This window comes from Calliphora vicina, chromosome 2, assembly GCF_958450345.1.
Source record: "Calliphora vicina chromosome 2, idCalVici1.1, whole genome shotgun sequence".
Classification (NCBI taxonomy): domain Eukaryota; kingdom Metazoa; phylum Arthropoda; class Insecta; order Diptera; family Calliphoridae; genus Calliphora; species Calliphora vicina.
Window position 1 is genome coordinate 68,954,140 of NC_088781.1, and position 27,273 is coordinate 68,981,412.

The 27,273-nt window shown below is 27.8% G+C and overlaps 1 protein-coding gene across 1 annotated transcript in view; it reads right to left on the reverse strand.

Annotated features, from left to right (window-relative positions):
* Positions 1 to 27,273, reverse strand: part of Dif (Dorsal-related immunity factor) — a 104,282-nt gene that overhangs the window by 14,124 nt on the left and 62,885 nt on the right. Inside the window, exon 2 of the mRNA XM_065499285.1 lies at positions 975 to 1,022. Coding sequence (XP_065355357.1) covers positions 975 to 1,022 — 48 coding nt within the window. The remainder of the gene's footprint in view (positions 1 to 974; positions 1,023 to 27,273) is intronic.

Sequence of the window (27,273 nt, forward strand, 5' to 3'; positions counted from 1 at the left end):
CTTAACTTTTAGGCCTAGTGTCACAATATTCCACCCGGCACTCTTTCCATAATTTTTTTTCATTTTAAATATTTGATTAATCAGGTGACATTTTTTTAATTTTGAATTACACAGTTCAACAGCAAAAAAAGGCACTAACCTCCATATAGATTTGATGCATCATGGTTACCTAAGTACAAAAATGTAAAATTTTTTAATTCTATCGATTTTTTTTTTAAATTTTGTTTCTAAAATTTTGAATTTTTTTTTAGATGTTTCTCCACATAATTTATGATAACTCGAAAGGGGTTAGTCCGATATTAAACTTAGAAAACTTCAAATTTACATAACCTTTAATCTGTTTATATATTGAGTTTTAATCGGCTCAGTAGTTTGGGAGTTATAATAAATAACAAATTGAAGCAAAAAATATATTTTTTACATGAAAATAGCTAATTTATTTGTTTTAAAAAAATCATGAAAAATCGAAAACGGCTTTATTACTGTATCGCAAAGTCACATGTAATAGGAACAAAATGAGATATCGACCATGTGTGTTGTTTTTGTTAAAATGTTTGTTACAATAACAAAACACATGAAAAATTTACACTCAAGGTACACGCTTATAAGCACATACAATTTTCAGAAAATGAGTGAATTCACTTAATTGTGAATAAATTCTAAAATAATCCATCGATTTTTATGGTCGGTATCTCATTTTGTTTTCTAAGTTTACTTCAATAATATCTGACTAACCCTTTTCGAGTTATCATAAATTATGTGGAGAAACATCTAAAAAAATTCACAATTTTAGAAAAAAAATTGAAAAAAAAACTTCTCCATAGAACTTAAAATTTGGACCATATTTGTACTACTGGAACGACAATACATCAAAATTGTGTAGTGGTTTAAAAAGCCTTTAAAATTTTTTCGATGAATTTTTATGAATGGTTTTAATATCTTCTGTATGAACGAGTGTGTCTGAGTTTACTTACGCATTGCACTGTAATCATTATTGGGTTGTTCATACCCAAGAACATTTTCTACAAAGAAAAAAAGAAAATAAAAAAAGTGAAAATGTTGTTATAAATTACATAATTTACACAAATACACAGACATTTACAATAAAGTATATACATACATTTATTAATAAAAAAAATGTTTGGATTGTTAAAACAAACCAAAAGAATTAATTACATTGTTCAATCATCGCGTTAAACATTCACATATCTACTCATATGTATGCATACATACATCTGCTACATTTTACATGGATTAAATGAAATGAACTGTGAAACCAATAAATCATGTTGCATATTGAATTTGCACGAGTGTCGTAACCTGTGTGTAAAATCTACACGATTTACTTGTATGTGATTGCAGAAGCTTGTAAACTACATTTAATAAGTGATTTATTTATTCAATGAACCAAAGATACGTACAGCTTTATAGGTTTATAGGGTTTTCTAAGATCTTGACTTGTATTCCCAAATAACTAGTATGTAGTATGAATGTATAGTATATGAAATTTACAGTAAAGAAACATCTAAAAATATAACAACCATGAACAGATACCGATTTGATTTCCCTGCTCTTTGGACGCATAAACAAATCATGTGCTGAGTGAACATTTACCAAAACGGCTAGAAATAGCTTGGCATTTACCGGTTCGTAAATAATTATTTGACCATCAAAAGTTTTAGAAAATAAAGCCATTTATTTTATACATTACTTAGTATTAAATTCAAATGTATTTATTAGTAAAATGTATTTATGACAGTTTCATGTCAGTCTTAACTGTCCTCCAGTGATCTAATGCCACTTTTTTTTTTAGTTATTTTGAATCTGTTAATAATTTTTGAAATAAATATTTATTTAAACTATTCTAAACTAAATAAGAATATTTGTTGTGTGTGCCCACATACCAATAATTTTAGATAATTTTAAAACAATTTAACTAGAATATATAGCGAATACAATTTGCGGTAAATAGAATTTGTGTTTATAGAATTTTACTTTATTCCGTAGTCTCATATACTACATAAAACACGAAAAATATTAGTACAGACTATTTTGCGGTACAATATTGATAAATATTTGCAAAATATTATGAATTTATTATCCTATGGGTGCCATTACTAAGTAAACAATTTTATTATAAATATTTAAATAATTCAAATAATTAAACATTTACAAACAATAGAAACGAATTAATTAATTATTTGTCCGTTCATTAAAACTATTTATATTAAATTTATTTCACACCTTTGGAGAACTGTTTCAATTCATTTGGAAAAAAAAATTATAAGCTCATTCGCTTAAGTTCGCTTAAATAAATATTTACTATAATAAGAAAAAGTATCTTATATGAAAAACATGGAGTAATTATTGTAAATCTTGCAATTCTTTAGTTTCTAAAATATGACATCTCGGAAATTTACGTTTTTATTACAAAATCTAGTGAAATTTAAGAATATCATTCTTACCGCCATGGCGCGCCTGTAACACGAAGTCTGGTTCTACTGACCGACTTCGTGTTACAGACAGTATAACTATTAGTTAACGCATAACCAGGCTTCGTGTTAATGGGGGTTAGTTAGAAATGAGTACTATTATAGATACGCCTGTAGGTAGACTATTTTGAATATAACCCAATAAGCACCAAAGCCCCAAAAAATTCAAGCCTTGAACATGTTTTTAACTTAAAAATATTTAAAAAATTAAATATTTTTAAAATAAAAATAATATGTTTGGATTTTATTTTTCTTTTTTACTGGAGAATGCTATTGAAATAAAGTGTAACACAACTGTAATTCAATTGCTTGACTATAATTCAAGGCTTACACTTGCTTTCAATTAGAATTGCAATAAATAAAGATTTTCAATACTATTACAAATTAAAAAAAAAACAAATGACAGTAACTGTCATTTATTGCACTGTTGTCAAAAAAGTAATATCGAACCGTATGGTAATTTTGACGTTCTACAACAATTTTTCAGTGGTTGTGGTTTGCAGAGATAGAGAGAAAAAATAACAATTTAAATAGGCAAAGAGTGTGACATTTTCTTTTATTTGTTTTCTATTGCCATAACACTCAAAAATCAGCTGATTAGTATCTGTATAATTTGTGTAACGCACCATACATATTCAATCATAAACTCTTCAGTATTCACACCTTCTTCCAAATCAATTTACTTCTTGGAAAGACTACTACTGTTCGAAGTGCAAAAATATGTGATAAATGATGTTTTTAAAATAAAATGTTCTATTTTTTTTAATCATTTAATCACCAATCAATCTAAGAAGAGCGAAAAATAATTATTCTATATTATTGCATTGCTAGAATTTCGAATAACTCGAATTTATAACTATTTAATTGATTTCTTTTTTGAAATTTTCAAATCAATACGTATCGAATAAAAAGTTTGTTTAATTTTACATAAAATAATTTTTTTTAAAAAAAATTTGTGTATGTTTGTAATTAATTGAATTGTGAAAAGCTTTTTAGCAAAATAATTAAAAACAGATCAGGTGATGTGTTCATTATTTAAATTTATTAATATGAAAATAAAATTAGCCAACAATGTACAATGTTTTTAATTAAACATAACATTTCGCTGTTCAAACAATTAACAGTTAAATAATAAATTTAAAATAAAATTAATTTGGATAACGGTAGTTTAGCGGTAACGGTAATTGCAGTCATTTCGAAAATGGTAGAAGTAACGCTGTTTACTATTATATCGATAACGACAGCCTACCTATAACGGTAGTTGAGCTGAAAGTGTATTTTAGGGTTAACAGTAGCTTAACGGTAACGGTATACAACCTTTGTATTTAATTATACATATTTTGAAATGGAAACTAAATTTTTATAAATCAAATAGTATAATTGTGTCCATACTAATAAATTTAAAAATTAGGAATAGTTAAAGCCTATTACGGGAACCGATTTAGACATACATATCGCACACCCAGTTCAAAAGTGACACAACTCGAAATTAATTTTTCGGTTTTATATGCTTAATCTATGCACAATACACATGTTTATCTATAAAAAAATACCACTGTATTTTGTCATAACTGTTGCTAAAAAACAGTTATACCTTTTATTATGTTTCAATCGGTATTTTTTTCGATTTCTTAAAAATTAAAATTTTGAACTGGGTGTGCGATATGTATATTAAGTAGTATAATAAACCTAAGGCCAATTATGAAGTGAGCTTTGTATTGGATCTATGAGCAGTTATGAACTTATCGTCAAGCTATTTTTTATTGTGATTTATGTATTGAAAAAATTTATTTGTACTAAATTACAACTTGTAAGATATTTACGCGCTTTAAAATGATTTCCGATTTCTTTATAAATGATGCTTATTTATGTCTCCACTATAGTGGTGTAGGGTATGCAAATAAATTATTGCCCTTATAATTAATAGGAAAATCTATAGAAAAAACAGCTTCCATCTTGGTATAATCATGTGTTACATTAATTCAGTGATGATGATAATTTTCACAACTTTAACTAAACATTTTTGTTAAAATCAAATGTTTGACACATCAATAAAACAAACCCTTTTCATGTTTTTATTTGACATGTAAACCAGTCTATTTAAATTTTAAATCCTTTGAGGATATTTACTTCGGGATTTTCCTTCACTCAAACTCGCTGAGGAATAATATTTGTTTGATTTGCCACTTTAATTTATATGAAAAGAATGTACATATAATTTAAAATTGATTAACTTTCATAAACAGACATTAAATCTTATGTAATATTTGATATTTAATGAAATTTACGTTTCCAATTAAATTCAAAATAGAACAATAAAGAGGTGTGAGTAAGTGTATTTAAATGTTAAATATTTAATAACGATATTAATCAATATTACATAAATATACAAATTTACACATTGTTTTAAAACTGTTACAAGTACCAAATATTAAATCTAAAAAAAAGTTTTTTTTGAATGTTTAAAAAATTATGGAGCCATTATTTCTAAACGAATTATTTACCCACATATGTATACAAAAATGTTGTAAACCATGTGTTTTTAATATACCTACATCTGGGTAAAATAACTTAATATTTTTTGTTCTTAAATCTTGAAAATTATTTACAAGATTTGTAAAATGTAAAATTTTTTTCAAGCGACTATGTAAATCAAAAAAGCTGGTATATTTAAACCTACTTAAATATTGCATTAATTAATTATAGACAGAAATGAACAAAACTAAAGGACAGGTCTAATAGATATATTTATCATCCCACAAATATTTATGTACGTACGTACGTACGACTTGTATGTGTTCATGCAAAACCCAGAAGTTCTACATTTACTACATTTTACAATGTATTTTTCCCTAATGTGTAATTCCTTTATCTGACTCCAATTTAGGTATATATATTTTGGTAATTTGATACTTAATGCTCTTTGTAATGGAAGAAGAAGTCCATTGGTTACTTTATACATCGCAGATAATATAGGGTGAATTCAATTGTCACGTTAGTGTCTCTAAAGCTACACGGTTCTCAGATCTTACAACGTTGTCAGAAAAATGGTTGGTTAACCATTTTCTGAAAATGGTTAACCAACCATGTGAACTTATGTTGCAACATATGGTTGGTTAACCATTTACTGAACATTTTTCTGACAACGTTGTAAGATCTGACAACCGTGTATACTAGGAATGTCAATCCCGATCCCAAAAAACCCGGGATTATTAAATCCCGGGAAATTACGAGATTTTTGATATTTTGGAAGATTTTTAAAGCTCCCAAAATACTTAGAACGCTAAATTTCAGCATACTTATAATACTAATCTCTTTTCAAATCCTAACGGAGCCATATTTTTTAATTTCAATCAGGGAGCAGCAGGTCTCCTGTGCATTGATATACTTATACACAAGTTTATTAGTGAATTTTCGTTGACTATAAACGATGTTTTGCGTCAGCTCCATGTTTTGAATAGTACGAATATAAAACAAGTAAAAGTGTTATATTTGGCTGTGTCGAATCTTGTGTACCCACCATCAATGTGTTTTGTTTTGGCCTACTATGGGGAATTGAAAATTAAATATTTTTCTGACATAGGGGTTATATGGGGGTAGGGTCAATTATGGACCGATATACATAAAAAGTTGGTAGAAAAATTTAGGTTCATATAAAACTTGTTTATGTCCAATTTCATCACGATATTAATTATTATAAGACATTTATTAATGTTCAAGTCATTTTCTGAGCGGGACCTAGGGATAAATGTAGCCCGATTTCTGCCATATTTTACAATATAATTTCCGAGTACTTAGAACTAATTTGCGCAAGATATTATCAGGATTGCCGAATGATCAACATATTTATGACTGCTCAAACAGTATTCCGGAGGGACATTTGTATGAGGGCTAGGTGAAATCATAGACCGATATTACCCACTTTCAATAACAAACAAACCTTATTAACAGATTTTAGCCAGCTGGATCCTTTCGTTTGATTCATATCGTGTTTTAAACAGACAGACGGACATTTTTTTTATAAAATAAAATAATAGTTACTTTCGAAGTCCCGAAATCTCGGATTTACATTTATAAAATCCGGAATCCCGGGATTTGTAAAACCCAGTCCCGTTTGGAACATACATTTTCTATTTTATTTTCACTGAAAATCAACTTCGCTTTCTAAGTGAATGAAACCTGATATGAGTTTGATTAACTCGATTTCTATGCGAATAATGGCTCGAACAAAAACTTAAAGGTTTTTATTAGGTAGACTCTTCGAAAATAAAAGTCAAAATCAGTCACTTGCTGTTTTGTTTACGAATTTAGTCGAAAAATAGTTTTCGATATATAGGTAGAGGAATCCAATTTCAAACGACTTCGAATTTTCTTTTCGTTCGGGATTAAGTAACAGGCCGTATATTTGAAATTGACATAAGTTGACAATTTGTCCAAATTGTCTCTAAATAAGTTATATTGCAGACATTTCGAGAAAGTTATTTTTCAAATCTTTTTTCAATATTCTTTTTGAGATACAAATTATATGATAATAGTTGTAGTGAAATTACTTACATAGTTCTCTTGACAATGGCAATTAAAAACGTACTTAGAGACATTCTTCTATCATAGAAATTGTCTAAAGAATTATACATAATTTGTAATTTTAGTAAAATATCCTTAATATGTACATATATTTCTTATTTTAAAAGACTTATGCAGAACAGCTGGGAAGTAATTGTGTAATTTAGTGTATATGTTTTTCTGATAGGGCGGTACATAATTCGATAAATTACTCAAACCAATTACATAGATTTGCCTTTAAGCAATAGATAAAGTATGTTAATCAATTACTTAGAAATCTATTATTGTCTGTGTGATTATTTGTAAGAAACGTATTTACAAATGGAGTATTAATTACCATAGTTTCGATTCAATTTTAATGAAAGACCTTGTAAATGTCAAAGTAATAAAGTAATAAATACTTTCAATCTGTTTACGCACATGGCAAAGTTAGTACAAAAATTGTATGTAGTAACTAAGTATTAAACAAATTTATATGAAAAATAAATTGTGTGCAATCTTTTGCAATTCTCTTTTGAATTTGCTTTTACTCCACCCCTCTTACCAACAAACTCAAAAAATCATGACTTAAAGTCACAAAAAAAGTCATCGTGTAAATTCCGCATTAGTCAATTTTCTATCACTTATCTTTTTAATTTTTTAGTGGACTTAGATAATATTTTTTCTTTATTTTTATCGTTTTAACTCTGTTATTTTATTTAAAGTCTCTATTGTCACTAAAGTACCTGTCAAAAGGCAATCAACCAATATTGTCAATGACAGATGATAATAAAATTCAAAATGATTCAATATATTTTTAAAAAATTTATAACTAACTTTTTTTGGTTAAAGTAAAAAAAAAATAAAGTAATAATTGAATGAAGTCAATTCGGCTGAGATAATTATTTTGCAATTGACTTAGTAATTTTGCATACCACAATATAATAACAAGAAAAAATTAAATTTTAAGAAAACAGTGTATTTCAGCTTATTCTAACGATTTGTATTAAAATCTCAATTTTCAGAAAAAGTGGACATAGTACATTTGCTCACTAAGCTAAAGAAATATAAATTGGAAAATGGAGAATTCATATTTATGACTAACTCTTAAAGTAATAATAGGCCAGTAAGATTAGGAGATAAAGCCACTAAACTCTTATATGATATAATAGATTTATATTGACAAACATGAATTGTGTTTTAGATAGAGTTGTGTAATAACAAAAAATCTAGTTTTTAAACTTTCTGTGATAGACTTAGTGGACTGAATAAATTTTGCATATACGTATCCTAGATAATGGTTGTGATAACATACAAGTTATTTAATGAAAATAAGGCACATTTAACATTTTTTAATTCGGATTCAGGAGTTAAAATTTTTCAAAATTAGTTTTTTGTGTTAAATTTAAAAATTGTGGTCATATTTTATTTTAGCTTTGTGACAGTTTTTCATTATTTTGGGGTGAAGTTTCATTTAAAAATTTGGGTAATTTTTCGTTTTTTCTGAATATTTTTTTTTTTAAAAAATAAAAAGTTTTCGGTTTCTTGATCGACACTAAATATTGACGGGTATCCATTGTAGTCTCTGTAGTATATATTAAATTTGGAAATACTTTTGACACACTTTTCTGATCTGAATAAGATCTATCGTTTGTTGATATAGATCTGATTACATGATTTTGATTAGTATAATTTTGTGTGTGTTTATTTACCCTTAAATTTTTTATTAAAACACAAATTTGCAATCACTACTCAAAAATGTAAAGAAAAACTTAAAAATGTAATTAAAAATCGGTTAACCGTTTTTTTCACCTAAAACCATATTCGAAAGAGATTTATTTGAAGACTTTAATGCTTTGCGCTTTTATCCTTGTGGATAAACATTACTTTTGTCGGCAATAATTTGGTCTGCCTTGATAAACATACAAACATACATATCTACATACCTATATTTATGTAAGTATGGATTTTTTGTTTTGTATGAACCTTTTGTTATTTTTCTTTTTCATAAATTTCATTACTACCTTTGGCGGTGTTGTTTGTTTTGTGTTAATGTGTATTTATTTTCGGTTCAACAACGCGATTTTCCAATCGATTGCGCACGTGACAAGCTACTGAAGTAAGTGGTAAATTATGTATGAATGTATGTAACTATAAAAGTAAGTTAAATAGAATCTACCCTCTAGTTCTACATGTGACAATGCGCCCCCTGTTCGCATAACTGATTCAAATTCATCTAAACTTATGTTTTTCCTCAACAGTGTAGATACAAACAAACAACAACAATCATCGGTTCTATTGAAACGGATTTGCCTCATTTTCACCGTGAGCAAGTTTTATACAGACGGACATAGCTAAATCGACTTTAAGGAAAGGTTAAACTCATCAAAAATCCCTTAATATAAATACAATATGAATTAACCAATTTGTTTTATTACTTTATTCTTTTAAGTTGTCTGATCCTATTTACATGAGCAAAAATGTCAAACATTTTCGAATTTGAAAGCTCATAAAAAGTGTCCGTTTAAAGTATTGAAACAAATGTTGATATCTAAAAGATTATGTTTTTAATGAACAATAGAAAAATAAATGCTTGAATAATTTGTATGCAATTGAATAACATGATATTGAAAATTTTACTCTTTTTTAGATAATGTGAGAACGTTAATTTGTAAAAAAATTTAAATCTAAATGCGAAATTTTTTTTAAATGAAAAACTTTTTTAGAAATGCATTATTTTCGACAATTGCCTGAAGTAGGATGCATATAGACATCGACTTGAAAATGTCTTATCAGTAATTTTTGAAGCCATTTCTTATCAAATATTTAAAAATATTACACATTTTTTAAAAAATCTTTGAGAAATATTAAAACAATTAAGGTTAATTTTTGTAAAAACATAACCATTTCCAAATTTTGACTTTGATTATTTTTCACGACTAGGCGGATTGAGATATTGCCAAAAAACCGTTTACATATAACTTTAAAATTCATTAGAAATAAGGGAATGTTTTAAAAAAAATATTTTGACAACCATTATGGAAGATATTTGCGAAATAAAGTCATGGTAAAAAGCTAAAGTTTCGAAATTTAAACTGAAATATCTTTCAAACTATAAGAGATAACTTAGTGAAATAACAGAATTTACTATAATTTTATAACGAAATAATCAGTGGTGACTCCTTTCCGTTAGTCAGGTGGCCAGTACACTACTCGACAAAAGAACTATAGGGTAGAAATGGAGTTATATTAACGATATTTATTTGTTGTTTGTTTACATACCGGCATATACATACATACACAAAATACATTTATTACCATAGATTCATAAATATATATAATAATTACACCCTACATCAACATTTCATATTGAGAATAAAATTTGTAGTTAATATGTAAATTAAAGCAATTAAGATTTAACTAAATCACAAGGCTTACACTAATTCTCATAGAGTTTATCGTATGTATAAGATATTTCTAGTTTTCCTAAAAATTTCGGAAAGGTTTCCTGATGTGCTAGCTAACTTGTCCCCTCAATAATACATTTAAATTTTAATAATAATTTATTTGAAAAAATAAATATTCCCAAAATCGGTGAGAATCCGTCGATAGCTTTTATAAATGAAAGACACATCCTCGAATCATCCTTATAAATCCTATAAAAACTCTCGCCAAAAATGGCTAATAGCTGGTATATTGTGCCTTTATACAGATCGAGGACGTAAGCATTCATGTTTAGCCATTACCTACAGGTAACCTATCTATGAGGAGCCGCAGAAGATTTCAACCCAAATATTATAAAAATACCCAAAAAATCAATTTGTAAAAAAATCGAAAACATACCTTTTGTTTTGCGGCTCGTCCTATGTAGTGTAACAATAATTCGCTAAAGTTGGCTATGATGTGCGTAAGTTGAAGCTAAATAGAGTGACGGCTGGCTGGCTGTATACTTATAAAAAAACAATTTTAACAAAAAAACTTGTGCACAATATGTTTTTTATTTTTATATATCTATACATTTTTGTTGTTTTGAAATTTTGCTTTCCTACCGTTTTTATTTATTGTTGTTGTTAAAGTTTATTACATATTTAGTAGTCAACCAAAATTAAGCCTTCCTTCCATATTTTTCTATTACTTAGAATATTAGATTTATTTTGTGTTTATGTTTATTTTCCCTTTAATTTTTTATTGTATAAATTAATTTAATTTGTCATATACATACATACATATATATAAATTAATAGTCAGATGGAGGGCAGACAGTCCAAGAGCGATATGTATGTATGTAGTTAGCCAACATATTTCATACTTGATTAACTTTTTATATTTTCTTACATACATATACATTAGACCCTCTCAGTTTTTATACTTTTTTCGAAATTCCTTCATGAACATCGATTTTCTTAATCTACTCTAAAAACCAAGAATTTTGGTGTATAACACTTAAATATGGATGAACGGGAAGTGGTCTCTCAAATCGTTTTTTCGTTTTTTTAGGCAAAATGCATTTTTTCCAAAAAATTTAAAAATCTTCATTTAGTTATTTGCTTCTAACTCAAGCAATTCTTAACAGATTTGAACCTAATTACATTCATTAGAAAGCTAATTAAATTTCCTAAATGTTTCTTAAAGCAAATTGCCATTTTGTTCGATGGTTTTTTATTCATAGCATTACAAATTCAGATTTTCAAATAAGAACTTATCATTTGTTTTAATTTTTGCTTACCTTTTCTAATATAAAAATTGAACAAGGTAAAATTTTTATATTCTGTAAATGCAGTATGGTAGGAAATTTTAAAATGAAGATTTTGATGTAAATAACAGTAGCATTTGGTGAAGAAAAACTGCAGTTTTAGTTAAAATGATGAAATTACTAAAGTTGTTCATTTGTAAATTTGCATCAATTTCATAAATACATTAATATAAAGTAAGAAGAGATTGATGTTGGTTTTTTATTTTTTCAAATTTGTTAAAATTTTACTTTGGTTGCAGTTTGGATGAATTTTGGGAAAATGCTAAAAAGACTTGAATGAAATCATTTTGCTCTCTGTTTTCCATCACTACACAGTGGGGCAGAATCAAAATTTTTTGGAAATAAATCTGGCATTTCTAAACGGCTGTTCCGATCGGGATAAAATTTGACATGAGGGTAGCCAAGGAGTATTCTAGTTTAATGTTTTAAAATGCGCCCTACAAATGCTCCAGGGACGGCGCTATGGGGGCTCAAAGTAGTGTATTAGTCGACTTGTAAAATTTATAAACACGTTCCATTTCTTTTTGGAAAGCGCTTGGCTAGGTCTTCAAAAACGTGTTTACGTGTGCTATTTATCTCTTATAATTTCCGAAGTTAGGCATTTCAAAATTGAAATTTTAAAATTTTGCCATACCTAGGTCCGCTTTTTTAAAAATATGGGTCGTACTTTTGGACCGAATGGACTCGATTTTTTTTTTGTTAGTTAGACAACTAAATCGCCAATAATATACAAAAGATGCTAGAGCAATATCAATTATGGATCCAAAAATTAACGATTTTCAATTTAAAAATTCAAAAAATAGTAGATTTTTGCTGTTTTTTGGGCAAAAAGGTGACTTAACTCTTTTTTTGTTAAAAAAAAAATTGCTTTTAGAACATATAACAATTGTTTGTGTTTCTGTAAAGTATGTTTACGGAGAACATTTTGATATAAAAAACATGTCCTATTTTTCGACTATGCTGTGCCTACGCCCTTCGGAATTTGACCTATTTTTTATCAAAATTTCAAATTTGAACCTCATGTTCTATAATCCCAAAGCTGGGATCAAAACACGGAAAGCAGCCCTGGAAACCTCGATGTGTTCCCTATTTAACCATAAAGTATTTTCCCAGCCCCGAAGGAAATGTGGGGGGCCCTATTGGCAAAATTGTAAAAAATACCATTTTTGGGATTTTCGCTCCAATTTTTAGGAATTGTGGGATTCCCTTTAACCGTCCTTCAAAAATATTACACTTTTAAAGTGAATGCCATTTCGTCCAACAAAAGTACAATTTATCAAATTTGAAAAAATAAAAAACCAACATCAATCTCTTCTTACTTTATTATGAAATTTAAGCAAATTTTCAAATAAACAACTTTAGTCATTTCATCATTTCAACTAAAACTGCAGTTTTTCTTAACAGAATGCTACTGTTATTTACATCAAAATCTTCATTTTAAAATTTCCTACCATACTTCATTCCCAGAATATAAAAAATGTTCCTCGTTCAATTTTTATAAAAGAAAATGTAAGCAAAAATTAAAAAAAAATGATAAGTTTGTATTTGAAAATCTGAATTTGTAATGCTATGAATAAAAAACCATCGAACAAAATGGCAATATTACTTTAAGAAACATTTAGGAAATTTAATTAGCTTTTTAATGCATGTAATTAGGTTCAAATCCGTTATGAACTGCTTAAATTAGAGGCAAATTACTAAAGCAAGATTTTTTAATTTTTTGGAAAAAATGCATTTTGCCACTTCCCGTTCATCCATATTTAAGTGTTATACACCAAAATTCTTGGTTTTTAGAGTAGATTAAGAAAATCGATGTTCATGAAGGAATTTCGAAAAAAAATTAAAAGTGAGACGGTCTAATATACATATGTATGTATATGTATACATATTTTTCATTGTCTGACATACGTTCCGGAATATTTTTGTCATTTTAATAACTGAAACTGAAATTACTTCATCGATTTCCTTTATATTTTTATACCATGAGTAGGGTTTTTAATTTCCCGACCTTTTTTGATAACGGGGAATCTGTAAATTTTTTTCTACATTCCCGGGTACCCGGCGATTCCCGAAATATTTCATATAAAAACTTAGTGCTATAATCATGGCAAGGATTTCTATGCAAATGCATGTTTGTAGTCAGTAACTCAAAATCCCTTTTGACAATTTATCTTTCCGAATCGAAGAATTTGCAACAAAATGGCATCGATTTGTTGTTGCATATTTTTGCATATTTTTTTATAAATGCATATTTTGCATATTTTTCTTTTAAATGCATATATTTAGCATATTTTTGCATTTTATTGCATATTTAATTTTCTTTTGGATATATTTTTATATTAGTGTACACTAGAGTGTCCCTTAGAATTAATTTTTTTGAAATGTTGAAACCCTCTGAACACCTTCGTCATGACCTAAAATACAACCAAAAAAATGTTTAGCCTGTTCTAAGAACGGCAACCCGTGCCGACTTTCGATTTAGTTTTGAGCTGTATTTACAAGAGGAAAAATGCGTTTTCTTCAGTTTTTTTAAAAAATTTAGCTATTAAATAATTACTTTTGCAATTTAATTTGAAAGAATCGAAATGTGTACGCAATTTTCGTTCTAATAATATATAAAAGACAAAAATTAGTTAAAAAATGTTAATGTTATTAAAAATTCGCCAGGCCATTAAGGTGTCTCAGGCCACTAGAACAAGAAAAGTAGGAACAAAATTAACATATTTTTAGAAATATTAAAGTAAAAGTTTATTTTTACTTAAAATATATCCATATTTACTTGTATATGAGTTTTTGTCTTCTTAGGATACAGTTAACCTTTTCGCAGGTATAACCAAATAAAAATATTTTTTTAACGGCAGTTTCAAAACTCCAATTTCAAATTTTTAAAAATTTTGTTAAACAAATTTAAGAAGTTTTTGATCATCACATGTGGATTTATTTACAACATAATAGTGAATAAAAATGTGAAAAAAGTATGTCAATACCTCCTATAGATTTTCCGTACCTGCGATATAAATTTTGCGATTTTCGAGAAAAACTAATTTTTTGGCCATATTTTGGCGAATGACCTCAATTTCCTTACTGTTATTAATTTTAAGTAAAATCTGTTCAGATATTATAGTCCAGGTAATTTTAAATATAGTCTGAAAGTTTTCCTAAAATTGGAAAACGTTAACCCTTAAATCGTGAAGGTCAATTTTTCAATATTTGGAATTTCTAATGGATAATTCTAAATAATAACAAAATAAACACAAAATACTTTGTTTTACTATTTTTTTCTAAGCTTTTTATTTCCACCTCTAAATACTTACAATACACATACAATTTTTCTTATATTTTAAACAATTTGCATTATTTACTTTTCTTACGAGTATGATGTTGTTGTAAAATTAATAAATATTTTTATGGCCCTCATGAAATAATATTCAATATTTATACGAAATTTATTAATTTCAAAGTTATTTGCGAATTTTATAAAAATCTTTTTAAATAATTTAGGTTGATTTTGTTACAGTATTTTTGTAGTATTATAACCTGTTCCTAGCCCCCCAAGAACCATTTACTTAACCAGTTATGTGTTAGTTTCATTTCCTCTACGGAAGTAAAAACGTAGTAATGTTTTATTTAATTGTTCATTATTGTTGTTTAACATTTGCATATGTGTGTATGTACTAGGGTTCCTACACGGGAAAAATTTTCCGGGAATTCCCGGAAATATTTTTTTTGTTAATTTTCGGGAAATGTTTGTCGGGAATTTTCGGGAATTTCTCCATTCGTTTTCTTCTAAAAGCTACTATATTCAGATACGTTTCGATGGCCAAATTAGTTGTTGATAGTTGTGAAATAACCGAATTTTTTTCACATCTGAAAAATTTGGTTATTAAGAATGAATCAAATTTAAAGTTTATGCTCTTAAACGAATTATTAAGATGCCTAACATTACAACTTTTAGGGATATTCAATGATCATTATTCATATTTAGAGAAAATAATAACAATAATAGTGGTTCAAATTTGTTTATCTACAATCAGATTTGAAAAATTTCTCTAACTACCCATGTTTTGTAGATTTAACATGGTCGAAATTCTTATTTTATATTTCTTTTAAAACCCAGGTAAAATTATAACTCAATTTATTCGAAAAATTTTTCTAGTTTTTGGTTTAATTTAATGTTAAAAAATTCCCGGGAATGAAGCGATTTTTTAATTTCCCCCCGGGAAAGAAAAAAAGTCCGGGAAATTAGGAACCCTAGTATGTACTCAATAATATTTGTTACAATTCTACTTATAATACTTTTCTATATGAATTTACGTATTTCACATTTTAAATTAGTCATGGTATTAATATTTTTAAATTTTCCCCCAACTAATTTACTAACTAACATACTTATTATATGGGACATGTAATCAAAAACCTTTGTTTCATATTATTTCCCATCTTAGCATACTAATTATAATTATAATTAGAATTTATGTCAATTCGATTTAGTTGACATGATATTTTACTACTGAAATGCTTAGATATTATTTCTATATAAATACGATTTTATGAGATTTCATAAATTGCATGTAGATGCTATAGTAATAAGTGACTCTAGAATAGAAGTATTCATACAAAATTCAGAAATATACATATGTGTGTAGAAAACTTTCTGGCTTAATTACTTCATCTTGGTGCGCAGCTTATCATAAAAAATCTCTCTCTAAATAAAACACTTCTTCCAATTCAAATTCTTTCAAAAACAACTCTATTTACATTTTATTTATATTATTTACATTTTATTTATATTATTTACAACAATAATTCAAAATATTTACTCTAATTACAATCCATTTACACTTGTCACTCTGAGTAATTCTCACTCAGTGACTGATCTTCACAACTGACTTCACCTCACTGGTAACTTTCACTCTGTAACTGATGTCTTCTGTCCGAAATGTATGATTTATATGCCCCCATTCCCATTCCGTCTTGTCACCATTTATTTCGACCCAACCCATTAAAACCCTCTACTGTACTTGTCATGCAAACCTTGGTGATCTTCCTATCATCTATTTCCCTCCAGTTCCTACATATATTTCGTGTTAAAAAAAGTAACGACAACATTGTTTGACCGTGAATACAAATAAATATCTAGATTTTGTGAATATCGAAAATCACTTAAATAAAAATTTTACATTATTAATCATAATAATACAAAAATCGCAGTACGGAATTTTATGAAGATCGGACAATAATTCGTCAAAGGACCCACAATTTTACACAGATCAATAATTTTATCTAAGAAACAGTACTTGATTTTATGAAGATTGAATATAAGGCCCACTTAATCACTATAATATCCATAATACATTTGTAAATAACGTTATTAAGATGAAAATCATTGAAAGTAGTTCACAAATACATAAAATTAAATTGCATTACAAAATTGTATGGCGATCGGCACATAATAAGCCATAGATCTAACCGAAAATTACATTAACGTGCATAAACATCGATATCGACAAAAAAAATTAACAGACTGGATTTTGTGGCTATCGGAAAAATTCAATAAACGCGAATATATCTCGAATAATTATTTTCCATATGCGAAATTGAGTAAGAAAAAATACTTTTGAAGTTAGTCTTAATATATTTTTATACCTTTGTTAAATTGTTAAATTGCATACGTTATTCCTATAATAAAAGGACAAACTCTGTATATTGAAAATTATAGGAATGTGTAGTTATTTCAATCATAAATTGCTGAATTAGATACAATTTCTAAACAAGAAATGCGTTGTCAGCGATAAGCCCCAAGAATAAACTCTGAATATGGATATTTTAGTGTTTATACCAATATAGTTTCTATAATTAACATTATATTTAGGTGGGGGTATTTAAGATTCTACACAAATTTCGCTCCAAATAAGTTTTATATATACAAAATTCATGTCACCAAATTTTGTTACGATCAGTCCACAATTAGTCATAGCTCCCATATAGACCCGCTTCCGAAAATCACTTTAACGTGCATAAATCTCTTAAAAATGTTGGTATACACACAAAGTTCAACATAAATAACTTTCATATAGACATAAATCACACGACCTAACTTCATGGTGATCGGTCCATAACTGAACTTATAAGGTCCACTTCCGAAAATCAGTCACGAATATAAATTATTGATATTTTAAAAGAAAAATGTTTTTGGAAAAACATTTACTTAGTGTTTTATATGTATATGTATCATCTTTAAAGACATCCAAATTGTTTGCTTCATTACAAGATATTTTTTTAAGAATGAAGATAAAGCATGATAGATAAACAAATATTATAGCGCAAACTTATAATTAAGTTTCGGATTTAATACTGAAATGAAACGAAAATGTTCGTTAATAAAAAAACCCTAATTTAAACAATTTTGACATGTTGACATGAGTGAGTTTCATAAATGTTTGCAGAAACCCGCCTTAAAGAGTCTGTGTGTCAACATTCTAAAAGACTTCTTGAGTCTGCTTCAAATTCTTTATTTGTACTCATATAAATAACAATTGACTAATTTTATACATATATTATACATAATATTATTTATATCTATACATATTATGCATATACACATATTACTTATGTATTTACGTGTGTACATCATTTAAAATGCTTCAAAATTATTTGGCGAAACAAAATCTTCAAAGTACAAGCCCCATAATATTTCTTTGCTTTTAGAAATTGAAAGGTAATTTCATACTCATAATTGTGCACTGTTTTCTTATTTCAGAGAACAATTATTTAAAATTTTTCTCAAAACATGTACGAAGTCTGCGTAATTGCGATGTCTGTTGTAATTGTTTGTATAAAAACATAATACGAGTAGATAAAATACATTTTTTAAATGGAAAAATTTCATTCATAAACATGACTTGTGTGCGTATGTAAGCTTATCTGAATTTTCCACTCATACATTTGAAATGGGAAATGAATATAAAACCATGGAGTAATAGGGGGGGGTCACACGGCATGTATTGTATGTGTTTTGTGACATGTATTGGGACATTTTTCCACATGTAATCACGTACATATCGTGTGATCCATATGAAATGTTCTATTTTCGTGTGCTTAACAGTTGGTCAATTCACAAGGTCTCTTATCAGTCATATTGTCATAATGTCCTAATATATCACGACTCGGCGGCTCGGCTTAACCGACTCTTAGGCATTCGGCTCAGGTCTCTGCTGGTTGGTTACGATAACACAATAAACATAGCATACAAAGTTGCATTATTTTAGGGCATTTTTTGCTTGAAAAGCAATAAAAGCCATTGTGAACATTGATGACAATATGACATGATGCGAGACCTTGTGAATTGACCAAGTGTGTATTTTGAAATAAAACACTGTGAAGAGTAGAGAAAAATCATAACAAAATAAGTTTCATCAAATTAATTATATTTATTGTGATTTAAAAATGTTTAAACTATGAACGTATGAACGTGGAAATTATGAATCGTATTCCATATGTATCGAATACATGTTCCAATACATATGGAATACATACCGTCTGACCACCTCTTTAAATATATAGAGCTATCAATTTGTGGCACAACCCAGCAGTTCTGCATGGACTACGAAAGAAGTCAATGTATCTTTTGTAGACAGTAATTTGCTCTAATGTCTTATTTATAGAGTAGTCAATTGATTACTTTATACATCGCTGGTAATCATGCATAAAGTCTGACGTCACTTAAGTGTCTCCTAGTAAGCTAGGATGTAGTCACTTTAAAGACTATTAAAGAATCAATTATCACTAAGTGTCCTTTTGTAATACCGTATTTACTCTTTGTAATTTAACAATTGAAATTTGAAATTAAATTTCATACCTCACGGTGAAAGTCCGACTGTAAGTATATTAAATTTAGATAAAATAATGACAATAACTGATAATGACAGAGTGTGCTAAATCCGGTCAAATACCACTATTATAATGTATTATAAACCCTTAAAAAAATTTGTCATTGAACATTAAAAAATATTGTATACTTCTTTTCTTATTCGGGAAACTTTTTAAATCGTAATCGCGATTATAAATAAAATACGATTAAATGCAATCTTTCCTAATACATACGATACATAATATATATTATAACGTACATACTAGGGTATTCATTCGACTAATGATCGTTCGATTAATCGAATAATTTCTTACGAATAATTATTCGAACAATTTAAAAATTACCATTTTCGAATAACGAATAATTCGAACAATTTTATGTAGAATAATCGAATAAAACGAATAAATGTTCATATATATTTAATTTTATTAAATTATATAAAATTTTTCATAATTTCAAATTTAAATAAGTAATAATGACTCACAAAAATTATATTGTTTCTGAAATTCGACAAATAACTAAAGACAAAGGGACTTTCGATCACTGTATATGAGTGTTCCTATAAATAAATATATAAATATTACTGCAAGAAGTTACAATTCTAAAAAAAAATCTTTAACTTAGGACTTGAACCAATGAAAATAAAAGGAACGGAATAAAGTATTTGTTATTTATCTGGCGAAATATTAGAAGAATCGCAATTAATAATCAAAATATTAACTGAGATTAAAGTGGAGTTGAATGTGATGGAGAATGTGATTTTAAAACGGTCATCGAAAGTGATATTGAGGATGACATTTATAATGATTACATTGAAATAGATGAAGGCCATGATCTTAAAATATATGTCTATAAATTATGTTATTAATCGCATACGTAAGTGTTGCAAAATATTTAATAAATCGAATGATAATCACAAAACTTTTTGCGTATTTGTAAATGCGTCAATCATGCACTGCCTGACTTCAAATTAGCCACGTTCACTGACAATGATATCGAACTTTGGACAGATTTCCTTTATTGTGTAATTCCCCAAGACCACTTTATTAAGCAAAGATTCGGCAACGTTGATAGAGCTTGATGTATAATACAATTTGTTATAAATAATTTAGAAAACAGTGAATAATTCATTTAATAAAGAATTAGTTACTCAATTTAAAACCCGAATTAATGAACGAAATAAAAAAGTTCTTAATACGTTTATATTGTATTTGAATTCAGGATCATGTCCAACTAGCTCAATTTTTTTAAAGCATAGCTCCAAAACTAATGGGTTTGCTAGTCAATTGTTTGGTAGATTGTTCGGGAGTTATTCTGATCAGAATATTTCTGTTGAAAATTTAATGATGGACTTTGTTATCGAATGTTTTTTAACATTATCAATACTTGAATTGTTAACTTTAACGTTATTTTTTGTTTTTCTTTAACAATAAAATATTAAAAAACCGACATCTTTACTTTTATAAAAAAATTAAATTATTCGAATAATTCGATTAATTTTAAACGTGTGATCGAATTATTCGAACAAGTTAAAATCTCTTATTCGAATTATTCGTTTTATTCGAACAAGAGATAAATCGAACAATTCGAATACCCTAGTACATACATACCCAGTAAACATTATTTACAAATAAAAATTCATATTCAAAATAATGTTTTAATTAAAGTTCTCCACCGAGCGTTAGATCGATCTCCAGCAGATTAGAAAAATGTGTCAAAAATATTTCCAATTATAAAATATTATTAAAATGCTGATTTTTAATATACATTATAGTGAATCGTTTACTAAAAATCTCCAAAACAAATAAAATTATTAAATATTTAATCTAGAAAAGTGAAAGACTCATGGTACTTGATTCTTGATGGACTGCGAAAGTAGATAGATTGTTAAATTGATATGTTACCAGTTTAAACCACTTTTTAGTTTAATAAATGCTAACTAATGTTGCCAGAAGAGATAATACGAGGTGTATTATGTGTCTTTGGCTGACACATACATTTTTATACCCTTCAACTTCGTGAGAAGGCTCCTAATAACTTACATACATACACGATTCATACACCAGGATAGCCTCGATTTCTGACTTATATCTGGATTACTAAGCCATTAATATGGATATCTAATGATAGATATTTCAAAGACCTTTGAAACGACGTATATAAGACCATAGTAAGTTGGATCTACAATGGGTCAAAATCGGAAAAAATATTTTTTAACCCGAATTTTTTTTCCAACTAATTTTTTTTTTCGCTAAATATTAAAAATATTGAAAAAAAAATGGAACAAACAATTCGAAAAAATATTTTTTCCAAAAAATTAAAAAAAAATAAATAAATTTTGTTTACCTAAAAATATTTAAAATTTTTATTTTGAAGTATAATTTGGTGAAGAGTATATAAGATTCGTCACAGCCGAATGTAGCTCTCTTACTTGACTCGAACTGAAAACACATATACAGTAGTATACAAATTTGACATTAGCTTTAAATTAAAATTCAATGTGGCGCTAGCTATTAAAATATGTACAATATAACAAATATCCTTTACATAAGTAAACTGTATTAACCAAATTAAATTGCTTTTAAATATCGATGTCTAAGCAAAATTTTACACAAATCACATCTCCCACATAAGATCCACTTCCGAGAATAACTGTTAGGGGATAAAATTTTACCTAAAATATTATTTGTGGATCAGAAATGTTTGGTGTTGAAAATGGGTAAAATCGGTAAAGCCGAAAAACTTACAGATCAAAATGTCAGTCCTATTTTTCAAATATTAGGACACCTAGAAACCCGATATTTGCCACAAATATTTATTGCTAATACCTAACTTATGTATCCAAAAATAGGTTAAATCGTTGAAAAGTTTTGGATCAACATATGTATTTTGATTCCAATAATATTTAAATGCATTAATCGTATAAGGTGACATTTACCACTCTGCTCAAAATTTCGTGCGAAATGCTGTCAAACTACATATAAAATATTTGGAATGAAATATATGCGAAATAATTTCGCAAAAGTTGTACTCTGTTTTTATTGTGGAAAACATATGAAATACATCTGCAACCTTATTTTTCCACACGAAATAACATACGCAGCACTTCTTTCGCACGAAATTAAAAGCAACAGCGAGCTGTCAAGCTGCATATACAATTTTTCGCATGAAAAAACCATGATTTTTCGCAGATATGAACAGAGTACTAGGCTTAATAGAAAATATGTATAAAACTAAACAAATCGGGTGAACCAGACAAATATTTTAAACAAAATGTCCGTATTATATTGGTAGTGGCTATATTAGATTCGGCACAGCCAAATATAACAATCTTACTTGTTTGAATTGAAGATAGAATTTAAGATATTTTAAACCCCCACGCACAGTCCCTTAGAACTTTTTCTTGTCTTTTGTTTCTACTCCATTTCAAGCATGTTTTTCGGTTTATACTTTGAAGCAAAATGTTGGTTTGTTTGTTTGTTTTTACCATTTAAGCAGTTGAAGAATCCAAAAATCACTTTACTTTGTTGTCATTCAATATATTGTTGGCTGTGGTATGTATGTGAAAAGGAAGGCAATCAAAATAGGGTCTGCAATTTGAAGTGTTTCTCTGTCATTGCGAGCAAATGACTCAACCAATTAATTAGCAATGAAACAAAAATAAATAGACAATTCCAAAAATTTGTCCGTCTTTAACTTTTTACAAAAACTGTTTGTTAAAATGAAATACATAGTAGTAGATACTTATTTTATTACAAGGGAAATAAATATTCAGGAAACAGTGGCTAAAGGTATGAAAATTCATCATTATGTCAAAAAATGTGATGCAAGTCATTTGTCTGTTGCTTTTTGGTTTTACATGATTCGTATGAAGTAAAATGTTAGTGTTTTTGCTTTATTTAAAATCGTAATAGATCCAGGTTTTTTTTTAAATTTTAAGAAATGAAATGTCAAAACGAAAAAAAATTGCATGTTAAAATTGGACAATATTTATTTTTAAATTTAAATTAAACGTGACAGGCAGACTGTCACTCTGACCCACTGTGAACATGTAACTATGTATGTTTATTTGTACGTGTGGGAGTAAATTAATCAATGTGAATTTACCCACCATTTCTAGGAGACAGTACCGAACTAGTGATTTTACCCATCATTTAGGGTGGGAGCTAGTTACTTCAATAGCCACGTGACTAGTCATTTTAACACGTGCATGTCCTAGGCAGGGGGTCAATTGTCTCTTTTTGACTACAATGGGACTGTCTAATAGCTGGTCCAAAGTAGGCAACGCATTGGATTCACATACTGGTTACACAGCGTCAGTTACCTTGCTAGCTTTGTAACTGATCAGCTACTTGATTAGTTATTTTAACACGTGCATGTCCTAAGCAAGGGTTCAATTGACCATTTTGATTACAATGTGACTATCGGATAGCTGATCGAATGTAGTCAACGCTTCTGGTGGGTAAAATAAAGAGCAGTACAAAAAAAGTTTGAAGTGACTTCACCATAGGTTACTAAGAGACACTAAAGTGACTATTGACTTCATGCTATGTTACATGCGATATCAGTATACTTAAGCAAAAATAAAAATAAACTGTATGAGAATTATATCAACACAATTTGTATAAAACCAGTTTGTACGAATTACTCACAAAACGTTTAAAGTGACTACATTCCAGATTACTTAGAGACACTTTAGTGTCAATTGTCTTCACGCTGGATTACTTGGGATGCATAAAGTAACCAATTGTCTTCTCTCTGCACTACAAAGTGCACACACGTGTCAAATGACCAAAATATATAAAATGGAGTCAGCCAAGTGATAAGACATTTGTGACAATTACTGTCTTTAAGGGATACATTGACTACTTGCTTAACTGCTGGGTATTGACGAAAATCACAACAGACAGTGGTCAAGTAATGATGTTCTCCTACCATGTAATTATAATAAAGTGTAAGTGACAGCTCCGGATAAAGATCAATATAATCAATGACCCAATTAGAAATTGTTATCAAACTCAATCTGAGACATTCGAATTTGTTGCCAATTGGATGATTTAGTTTTATTAAATTTTGATAAATTTAAAAATTGTTTATGAATATGTTGGTTATACTACAGCAGATAAACCATACGAGAAGTATGGTAAATTCTGGCACTTTACTACTTACACGGTGATGTAATTGTAGGCAAGTACACAACTGCTTAAAAATAAGTCATTACATTGATATCACTACAATTATTTACAAGTAATAACTTTAATAACTCGTTGATAGTTAGGTCTCACAGAAACCTTTATCCGAATATGATTATGCAAAATAAGTACTTGATACTAAGAAGTTATATTACAGATAATAAATAATGAAGACGGTATGTAGTAGTCATTGAAACGTAAGTTATTGAGTAATTGCAATTTAATTTTCTGTTGGGTACTTTCATGTGTGCCTTGATACCAATACTCATTAGACTCATTTTTAAATTTCATTGAAATCAAAGAAGTCGGACAAATCCAACTGGTGTCAATTTTAATACATATGTATTCCATATGCCATGTGCAATATTGAAGAACATTAAAATATAAAAAAAAACATTTAGTATTACCTAAAGGGATAAATCACCCGTCCTTAATTGCTTCATTTAATATTTTATTAAATCAATTTCTTGTCATTTTATCAGTGGGAATTTCCCTGGAAATTTAATAGAAATAAAAAACCAAGCAAATAAGAAGTAAAGAGGAATCAGCAAAAAATTACACAATGTTTAAGTATTTAAATGGGACGAACTGTTTTTAAAAGGAACAAATATGTTTCCTTTTTGAATTAAAATAACAAACAAAAAAGAAAGGAGAGTGTAGCCTGCAACAAGTAGGCATATAATAATATGTATGATAATAAAACGAGATAATAAAGTAAAAATTTATAAAATTTATCTCTTATATACTCAAAAATAGGAAAAACTAAGTTTACACATTACCAGTAAAAACTTTTAGGAAAATAAATGCGTAATTTTTGTAATGTTTATATTTTATAAATGTTGGTTTTGAATAAGAAATAAATTTTTTATGTTACATTTAAAATATTAACTCCTGAATCAGAAAAATCAGAAAAATGGGAGACATTAACACATACACAAAATTGCTGTCAAATTTCTTACTGGATAATTTTTACAAGTAGAAAAAATTACTAGTAACAATTTGTAAAATTTATTTCTCAAATTCTTACGCTCTTGTTTATTAATATATAAAATTTGATTTTTGGAAGTCTTCCTTATGTGATTAGAAATATCCTCAGAAAATATGTTGATATGCTTTCAATTCATATGAAATTAATTTTGGCAGAATATCACATACATATATTAAAGTCTTATGTCGAATGTGATTCTTAATGAGAGCTGCGTTCAATTATGGACCGCGTTATGAACTTGTAATTTTAGACGAAAAACCATTATTCTGATAGGAAATTTGTATTGATGCTAGATAATATAATGAACCGATCACAACTAATTTCAATAAGTTTCGCCCATGTAGCAAAATAATGACATGTCCCAAATTTTATTCAAATAGATTCAAAATTCTTTATAAATAAATATTGTTTGGTATTATCCAATGTTACAACAGAAAAACCTCGAAATAGATATTCGAATTTATGATTGATTGGTCGTTTTTCAAACTAATTGTTTCTTTTGTTTTGAATCTTCATTTTTAAAAGTGAATAATGACAGCTATTTGCTAAATATTCTCAATGTTTCCAAAAAAGTGTACGTAACATCGAAAGCTAAAAACGAATAAAGATTAAGTGCAAAACACAAAACTTTACAGGGGAAACTGTGCTTCAGTAGGCCATATTGGATGTGATTATAATTTCGGTTTTAAAGTTTATTACATTTCTGAATATTATTTCTTGTACTTTAGGATATATTGAACTTCCAAAAATTTGATATAAAGCGAAGAAAATAAAAACTTCAAAATAATATTGTAATGTCTTATTCTGTTAAGTCGTAAAAGATTTTTAAAGTCAACTGTTTAAAATTAGTCTTGAAAATCGTTTCCCCATATTCAAAAACGATTAGTAAAGTTATCAAAGCTTTTTGTATGGAAAAAAGTGCTTAATAAAACATTATTAACTTTAATTATACTTTTACAGTAAATATAAGAAAAAATTTGTGTTGAACTAATTAATATAATTGTTAGCTGTGTCAAATTTAAATATTTCGAGCAAAATTAAATTAACAGCCGCAAATATATTTTTTAACACACTATATACTAAAAGTGGTCAGTGATTTCTTTTTTATTTTTATCACAATCTTCATTCATATATTTTTACTTCCAATTTTAATTAACTTTACTCTACAATATCAAAAATACACAAATTTAATGTGTGTGAAGTTAAATTCGAATTTAACTAGCACAGACAAAAACCACATTTTTTAACATTGATCATTTTACAGTCAACATAGCACTGTTAAGCACTTAACAGTCATCATAAATAAATTGTAGTACATGAAATATATCTGAAATATGTATCTGAAATAATTTCAGAACTATAAAAAATAAAAAAAATAATAACAAAATAAATTTCTGACGTGAAATAAAAGTAAGATAGTAAGAATTAATATTGGA